We start from the raw sequence: 9,181 nt of genomic DNA, 5'->3' as shown, positions 1-9,181 counted from the left end.
GAATGCAAAACGTTTTCTAAAAGTCAAAGTTACAGTCATATATAACAAAATTGTTTAAATGTTTTCATGTCAAAGCTATTAAATGTATGTGCAAACTTATTGTTGAAAGAAATTAGATTCAGGTTTGTGCGGCTTCTCCGGGATATTTGAATGAAACATCGTATATGTCAATGTTATTAGTTACGCCGTAGCTTTATTACAATAAGATGTTGAAATGACTGAAAAACATACATTGAATCCATGCAATAGAATTTATTTAAATGAGTGAAACTGACTGAGTTAACAATCCAGTCTTAAGGTTTTTGAGTGGAGAAACTGGACTCAAATGACAATAGCAGATCTGCCATTATCAATCAAATGACAGGACCTTTTTCTATCAGTGATGGGTTGTTAAAGTGACTGAAACCACAAAGGGCACGTCTTGTCATTCATCTGCAGAATCAGGACACGTTTTAATGAGGCAGAGATTATTCCGTCTGAGCCTGGGGAATGCATGAAGTGTCCGGGATGTATCTCACTGGAGATATGATTAAGTCCTTATCTTTACAAAACTGCAATTTTTTTTCCCCCAAAGGAATCAAACCAAGAACATACCACAACATTACCACAAATTACAGGATATACAAGGCTTCATATTCTACCTTAGGTCTCTTTGTCAGCTCTCCAGTACTTCAACTGCAACAACAAAAGCCACAACCTGGATTTGTAGTTCAAGCTTCGCTCCTCCCAAAGGTTTGGAAGCGTGTGTTTTTGTTGTTATGTTTCACACCCGTTTTTACAAATAATGATGTTAACTTTAAAACTTGAATACAATTTCAGTTTCACACTGCTGACAGCAGTTAATCAACTGGTATTATTTCAGATATCCATCTTTCGACAATGTGTATTTGCAAGGTGATAAGGTAAATAAGGAAAACAGTTCAAAGAGTCCAAAATGTTTCCAGAATGAGCATTAAAAACAATCATACCAAGGGGGAAGGAGTCCTTAGATTGACATTTATAATCTAAATTGAACATATAAGGTGGGAGTTTCAATTCAGACCGACACAAACATTTGTACCAGTGATCTCCTTTGTTCTTAACAGACGATGATTAATTGCAGATATATAAATCCCTGATCAAGACTCTTGGTGCCCGATCAGCTACCTGGAGCACCTTAATGTGGCTATCCACCACATCCAAATAGGATGGGTAAATGCAGAAGAAGTAATTTCCCCATGGGGATTAATAAAGTATGATTAGTTTAGGGTGGCCGTGGCTTGGGTGGTAGAGTGGGTCAAAGAGCGGCTCCTCTCTCAATCAGAAGATTTCAGATTCAATGTGCCACATGTCGCAGCGTCTTCGAGCAAGACACTGAACCCCACTTAGCTGAGTGTGCCTTCTATAACAGCTGCCTCCATTGCTGTTTGAATGTGTGTTTGAATGGGTGAATGTGATTAATGACATAAAACACGTTATGGACTGCTCAAACAGTGGAAAAGCACTATATAAGTGAAATCCATTTGATTTAGTTTTGGCTGCAACACAAAATACAGAGAAAATATAATCAAAACGGAGGAGATAATTTTGTTTATATTCAACGGGCCATTGTTAAAAATGGTAGAAAGCTGATATTTAATTTGACAAAAATACGTTTGGTGTTCACGTGTTCTTTAATTTACTATGTTCTGTTAATTGATTAAACAATTTTGATTGTACTCCTTCAATTATCTTGGTGATTTGATTTGATTCGTCCATTCATTTTGCTCGAGATTAGATTGACTATAATTTAATTGATTTAATTGAATTGAAACTAATTCACACAGATTACTGTTTGTGAAAAAAAAAATTATGTCACCGATTTTTTTTAATTTTTTTTTACGAATCTGCCGTTCCGTCTCGACACACGTGCCTATTTCTTGTGGCGAAACTGCAGCTGCGTAGCGTCCGCCGCGTTTACGTATTTCCGACCGATTTCATCATCCTCTCGGTGGTCCATGCTTCTCCTTCTCCGTAGCGCAGCATCAGCACTGCTGAGGACCAGCCCGGAGACCCGCTGCCTCTGCTCCCTGTTCACGGTCCGCTGTGGTCGCTTCCAGCCCCGAAACAGGCCGCTTTCCACGTCGGCCTGCCTGAGTAGGAAGAAGAGGACGAGCCCGTGGCTGCAACTGGCGGAAGGACAAACTATGGACGGAAACATGGAGGAGATTCTCGCCCCTCTGAGGCTCGCAGTCAAAGAACAGGTAGCGCCCACTTAGTTTGATCGCTTCGTGTGAGGGTGGATTGTGTTTGTGGTTGGATATGTTAACCCGGCCTCGGCGTCCCCGGGTCCCCGGTCTGCCTGACCGGCTGCTGCCAATGAATGAGCGGCAGCCATCGCCGGCTGCTAGCTCGCTGCTAACGCTAGCTGACAGTCATGTCTGCGCCCTTTGCCACGTTTCATGGAGCCGCGGCTTCTCTCTCTGCAGACATTCTGAGCAGGGTGGGGTTGGGAAGGGAGGCCAAGACTCTGCAGAAAACCTCACCCGTCAGCGGACCGCTCTGTAAACACGCCGAGTTGTACTTGTAGCTGCTGCGTGAGGCTCTAAGCAGATGTGTGTTTCAGGGAGACCTGGTGCGCCAGATGAAGCAGGACGGTGCTCCAGATGTGGATGTTACTAAAGCTGTGGCTGAGCTGAAAGCCAGGAAGAGAACTCTGGAGGCCAAGGTAAGGGCTGGATATACTCTGGATCTGTGAGATCAGTCAAGGATCCAAAGAAGTGTCATTGCTATTGCTTATCAACCACCCTCCACTTTTTGTGGTTGTTTCGTTGAAGAAACACAAACTCAGGTCAATTGTAACGGAAATATTTTTAAGTAATCCAACCCATCTGTCGTGATGGTTACTATTCTTGCTTTATGGCTACTATTCAGTCCGGTTAAAAGACACCGAATTGAATAATTCAATGATCTCAACTAGACAAGACTGACATAACTGGTTGTCGTTTCAGAATTTCACTGGCCTATGTTGGAGTGTGCATTGTGGCCCTAACTGTCATTGTGAAAACTTACAGGAGCTGGCATTACAACCCAAAGATGATATTGTCGACAGAAGCAAGATGGAGGATACCCTCAAGAGGCGGTTCTTCTATGACCAGGCCTTCGCCATCTATGGAGGTGACAGTTGAATTGGTAGATTAGAGAAATCAAGATTTTTATTTGGTTGGAGCTCTTACCGTGTAGTGATGCTCCTCAGGTGTAAGCGGCCTGTATGACTTCGGCCCCGTGGGCTGCGCCCTGAAGAACAACATCCTGCAGGCCTGGAGGCAGCACTTCATCCAGGAGGAGCAGATCCTGGAGATTGACTGCACCATGCTGACACCCGAGTCCGTCCTCAAGTAGGTGTCCCGGGCTCCTTTTACCCAAGATGTCACTCAAAGTATAGATGTGTAACAACTATAAAGTCTTATGTCATGTCTTTTACTGATTCTACTTAAGTCACATGTGTTAGAAAGTTGTCAGAACCTTCTGGAAGTGTGCCTGGTGGTTCCTGGAGTCGGCTCCAAAGTGCTGAACTGTGGGTTTTTGTTAACAGGCACATATTAGTTTCTGCAATTTTATGCATGGAAGCTGTCTCTATAGCAGCCTTCCATAGCCCGGTTGCAGATACACTTTTTATTTAAAAGATATGTGTATGATTTCATGATAAATGTCATTTTTATTACTTGCCTCCCTCACTGCTTTTGGTGTCCCCCCCCCCCCCCCCCCTCCCCTCAAGGACTTCCGGACATGTGGACAAATTTGCTGACTACATGGTGAAAGATGTCAAAAATGGTGAATGCTTCAGGGCTGATCACCTCCTCAAAGGTGAGCTTTTTTTTTTAATGTCTCCCCCTCTCTCTTCCTGTCTGTCTCTCTTCAGACACTTGGCTTTCACTTCTATGCAAGACTCCTGCAGCAGACATCTCTGCAAGTTTTAGATCTGTAATATCCCTGGGATTGTGCAGAAGGGAGGGATTAACGCAGTCCAAACTTGTTCTGTCGGTCGCTGCTGGCTGGTTGTTGAGTCTTTTGAGTGTAACTGGTGGGCCTGATCACAGAGGCTGGAGCTCTGCCAGAAGATGTTGGCAATGCAGGGACATCATGTCAAGTCTTAAATTTCAACACAGAGAATAATTTGAGCAAATGCCAGAAAACTCGTACAGTTTGCAACTTGAAGGTGTTACGTAACGGCTGAATGTCAGATTTTATTTTCTAACTTCGGCGACGTAGTGTAAAACTTGAAATGAAAATAGAATCTCAGGTAAACGCTGTTCTCTTTCAGTGGTAAAGTGTGTTCATACATAATCTAAAACAAATCCCTTTTGATTTGTTCATTATTTTTATAGCGCTTCTTTGAAACTTTTGTTGTGTCAGTCAAAGTATAGATGTGTATCATCATGGAGTAAAGTCTTATGTCTTCCGCTGGCTCTACATTAGTCACATGTGTCAGAACCTTCTGGAAGTGTGCCTGGTGGTTCCTGGAGTCGGCTCAAAGTGCTGAACTGCAGGTTTTTTCTTAACAGGCACATATTAATTTCTGCAATTTTATGCATGGAAGCTGTCTCTATAGCAGCCTTCCATAGCCCGGTTGCAGATACACCGTAGGTTTTTATGATTAAAGCCGTTTTTCCTCCGTTGTGCTCCTCGCTGTTTTTGGTTTTGGTTTAAACAAGGACTTCAGGATATTCGGACAAATTTACTGAAAGATGTCAAAAGTGGTGAATGCTTCAGGGGTGACCACATTTGACTAAATGCCAGAAAGAAAATGTTGCTTAACGGCTAAAACGTCATGTTTTATTTTCTCACTTGGATGAATTATGAGACGCGTTTGCAATATAGTGTAAAAATTAAAAGGATATTTAAGGCCCAGATAAACTCCGGTCTCCTAGTAATAAAGGGTATTCTCATTTGTTTTTTTTTGGTTTTTTTGGCTTTTTAATACCGCTTCTTTGAAAACTTGAAAGTTATTTACATGATTGTTTACCTTCAAGTGACATTTATAACTTTTAGTAAAGGGGAATAAAACCAGTAATCTTGTAGGTTTTGTGATTTCACAGCAGGCTGTCTTCACTGTGACACAAGCACTGCCGCTCCAAGCCAAACAAATGAGTCGAGTGTAATTGTTCTATATCGGTCTGGTAATGCACAAGTTCTTTTTCTCACAGCACACCTCCAGAAGCTGATGTCTGATAAGAAGTGTGCTGCAGAGAAGAAGGCTGAGATGGAGGAGGTTGTCACGCAGGTCGGTGATAACTGGGACAATGCTCTTATGAACAGTTTGCATTGTGAAGAATTTCTGATGACGCCGGAAATCGCTTTCCGCTTTCAGATGGACAACTATACCCAACAAGAGCTGACCGACCTCTTTGTGAAATACAACGTGAAGTCTCCAACCACAGGCAACGATCTCACCGCTCCAATCTCCTTCAACCTGATGTTTCAGACGTCCATCGGGCCCGGGGGGAACATGCCAGGGTAAAGTGAAACGCAGCATTGGCGGTGGGCGTTGTAACGCTTTCTTTGAGGTTTTTTTACAATAATTGGAACTGATTGGCGTCTGTCTGAATTTGCAGCTACCTGCGGCCTGAAACAGCTCAGGGAATCTTTCTTAACTTCAAGCGTCTTCTGGAGTTTAACCAGGGAAAACTGCCTTTCGCTGCTGCTCAAATAGGAAACTCCTTCAGGAATGAAATCTCTCCTCGCTCTGGACTCATCCGTGTCAGGTAGCCCATCTTCTGGTGCAACTGCTGTTTTACTAAAAATATAGAATGGGAGTTTGTATTACAATTTTTAAGAAACATGAAAATGTCCACCTGATAGAAGAAGTGAATAATAATTGTCAGAATGTCATCTTGTCAAAGTCCTGATTTCTGTGATGTGTTAGTTGAGAAATAATGCTTTAATGTCTCGGTGCAGAGAGTTCACGATGGCTGAGATCGAGCACTTTGTGGACCCCGTTGAGAAGGTCCACCCCAAATTCTCCAATGTAGCCGACCTGGACATCATCTTGTATTCTTCCAAGGCTCAGACCAGCGGCCAGTCTGCACAAGTCATGAGGCTGGGCGACGCCGTGGAGCAGGTGAATGTTTTCTACATTCAAGTATTACTGACCAATAGCCTTCAGTGAGGTCGATCAATGAAGTGTCTGAGACGCCTTTAAGAATGACTCCTGGTGTTTTTAGGGAGTGATCAATAATTCCGTCCTGGGGTATTTCATCGGGAGGATCTACCTCTATCTCACTAAAGTTGGCATCACCAAAGACAAGCTGCGTTTCCGACAGCACATGGACAACGAGATGGCTCATTACGCCTGTGACTGCTGGGACGCCGAAGCCAAAACCTCATATGTATGTTCCTCTGCAGCGTTTCCTCTCAGTTCCTCGTCTCGTCGCCGCCGCGGTGCTCAACGTTTATCTCTTGCAGGGCTGGATCGAGATTGTGGGCTGTGCTGACCGGTCTTGCTTTGATCTGCAATGCCACGCGAGAGCCACCAAGGTCCCGCTGGTTGCCGAGAAGCCTTTAAAAGAACCTATATCCTTCCCTACATTGTTTCACTGTTGGTCATCTGTCTTTAGTGGTCCCTGAGGACTAATAATAGTAATCACTTCATCACAATTTGTCAGGCATTCATGCTGATGCATGTTTGATTGTGAAAGCAAATAATTATTTAGTTCCCTCATGGGGAAACGAAGCATTAAACAGGATAATGTTTGTAAATATCTTTCAATAGATTAGCTGAGAGGAAGTGTTTTCACAAGCCTTTCAAATATTCACCGTAATGATTTTTACTACATCAAATGCAATTGTGGAGGTGATGAATTCAAAACACTCAGATCATTGTGACCAGGTAGTTTTGAATGGTTACTGCTGAAGTATTTCTTCATTTGAAATCCTGTAACCAACACCCTTACTTTTAAAATCATGAGTAGTACACCCACAATTTAAAATATTACTCCTCCTTTTGAAGAGCTTTTTTGTAACCAAAAAGTTTTTTCTATAAACAGAAAACTCCTCCTTTGTACAGTTTATGCAACAAGACGGCAGTCGTATTGAGTAAAACCTAAGTACTTTTTCCTTCTCCGATTGAGAACATGACACACATAATATTTTCTCATTTTTGCAACAGTCCAGTGAATTAGAGGTCTCAAAAGAATTATTTAGTTAAGTTTGTGCGTAACCTTTCGCTTTCCTTAACTTCGCCACACAAAACTGTAAGTGTCGTCCAGTTCGAGCCCAACAAAGGTGCCATTGGCAAGGCCTATAAGAAGGAAGCTAAGATCGCCATGGAGTATCTTTCTGAGTGTGACGAATGCTTCATCACGGAGCAGGAGCAGCTGCTCAATGAGACGGGGTGAGTGCTGCTTTTCATCCCAGTGACGCAAGTAAACACAGGCTGTTGGTGAATAGCTGTCATTTGTGATTTCCTCCATTGTTTCGTCACTACTTTTCAGAGAGTTCACCATCGTGACGGAAGGCAAGACGTTCAAACTCACAAAGGACATGGTCAGTGTGAAGCGGTTCCAGAAGACTCTGCATGGTGAGAATCGCCCATGAGAAACGAGATCGGAGTTACCAACTGCTTCTTGATCACGTCCGATCTTTAATCTTTGTCTTTTCTGTCCACAGTGGAGGAAGTAGTTCCCAATGTAATCGAGCCCTCATTTGGCATCGGTAGGATCATGTACACCATCTTTGAGCACACATTCCACGTTCGGGAAGGTGACGAGCAAAGGACGGTAAGTTCAGGCCCCCTCCGTCTTGTAGTCTTTAGTACAGCGAGAACCCTTGACAGCCTCGTCAGTGCAGTGAGGAACTAGAAGTCCTGTGAGCAGGAGATTGCTTATTCGTCTGTTCATTGCTTAATTTTTGGCTAATCGGATAGTTTGTGATTTCTTTAATGTGAAACCTGGGTGTTTTGTGAAGCGTTGTAGAAAACGACCCGAGTCATAGCCAGTTAAAAAAGCCCATTTTGATTGACCTGTACCCACCTTATGGAAGCTGAGAAGAAGTTATTTGATTTATTTACTGAGGTCCATACTGTTTGATATCAACCACTTCTTCTGTACACGAGCATAGCAGTTTGCATGTGTTCTACTGCAGGTTTGCAGGGTGTCTGTACTCATTGATCTACTTTTTGCTGCAGTTCTTCAGCTTCCCTGCGACGGTAGCTCCATACAAATGTTCCGTCCTGCCTCTGAGTCAAAACCAAGAATTCGTGCCCTTCGTAAAGGAATTATGTGAGTGGCCGCATGAAGATAAGCTGCGATTCTGCGTTTAACAAAGGCGGGTGCTTACCTTGTGTCTTATTCTCCATCAGCTGAGGCAATGACCAAAAACGGCGTGTCTCACAAAGTCGACGACTCTTCGGGATCCATCGGACGACGCTACGCTCGGACAGACGAGATCGGCGTGGCGTTCGGTATCACCATAGACTTCGACACAGTGAACAAGACGCCTCATACAGCCACTCTGAGAGACCGCGACTCAATGAGGCAAATCAGAGCTGAGGTACAGCACCACCACCACCACCGTTTTCTTGATCAGGGTTTAATGCAATGATTTCCAAAATCGGTACTTCCATTCAAGCTATGGACTATTTTTCAGGATTCATCTGAATGAGATCTATTTGAACAGAGCTGTAAAACTAATTTAACATCATGACATATATTTTCTCTCCTCAGGTCAGCGAGCTGCCTGTGATCGTTCGGGATTTGGCAAATGAAGCGTTGACCTGGGCGGAGGTGGAAAGCAAGTACCCAATCTTTGAGGGACAGGAGACCAGCAAGAAGGACACTGTTGAAGAGTAAAAGCTCACCCACCTGCCAGGCACTCGATGAAAATCCACAGGCTGATTTTGTCTGCGCCACAAGGAAGAAATCTGCGACTGTAATTGTGATTAGCTTTAGTGGTGCGCTGAGACATCTTTGTGCTTTGCACCACTACAATCACTTAAATGTCATGTATTTATCATATCTAACAGTTGTGGAACGCTTGCACAGGACTGTTTTCTCATTGACGGGCATCATTTCATCAATGTATGGCTATGTCATGTTTTAAAAGGGGGAGTGTATAATCAGGATGTTGTCAGTGGAAGTAAATTTCCACCATTCCAGTTTTCAGGCAGATTGGATTCAGTTATTTAACAGTTTCAATAAAAACAGCCAGCACTTACTGGACATGG

The 9,181-nt window shown here is 43.3% G+C and overlaps 1 protein-coding gene across 1 annotated transcript; it reads left to right on the top strand.

Moving 5' to 3' along the window:
- The first annotated feature begins 1,889 nt into the window (after positions 1–1,889).
- LOC308125417 (glycine--tRNA ligase-like) lies at positions 1,890–9,181 on the top strand. Its single transcript, XM_080489127.1, has 17 exons — positions 1,890–2,222; positions 2,585–2,686; positions 3,033–3,135; positions 3,215–3,356; positions 3,737–3,825; positions 5,166–5,242; positions 5,330–5,475; positions 5,574–5,723; positions 5,917–6,079; positions 6,183–6,347; positions 6,424–6,531; positions 7,206–7,351; positions 7,452–7,537; positions 7,627–7,736; positions 8,144–8,237; positions 8,318–8,508; positions 8,682–9,181. Exons 1-17 carry the CDS (start codon positions 1,977–1,979, stop codon positions 8,805–8,807), a joined length of 2,244 nt encoding a protein of 747 aa, XP_080345253.1. The 5' UTR covers positions 1,890–1,976; the 3' UTR covers positions 8,808–9,181.

This window comes from Lipophrys pholis (genome assembly GCF_963383615.2).
Source record: "Lipophrys pholis genome assembly, chromosome: 20".
Taxonomy (NCBI): domain Eukaryota; kingdom Metazoa; phylum Chordata; class Actinopteri; order Blenniiformes; family Blenniidae; genus Lipophrys; species Lipophrys pholis.
This window is presented reverse-complemented; position numbering and strand designations above follow the sequence as displayed.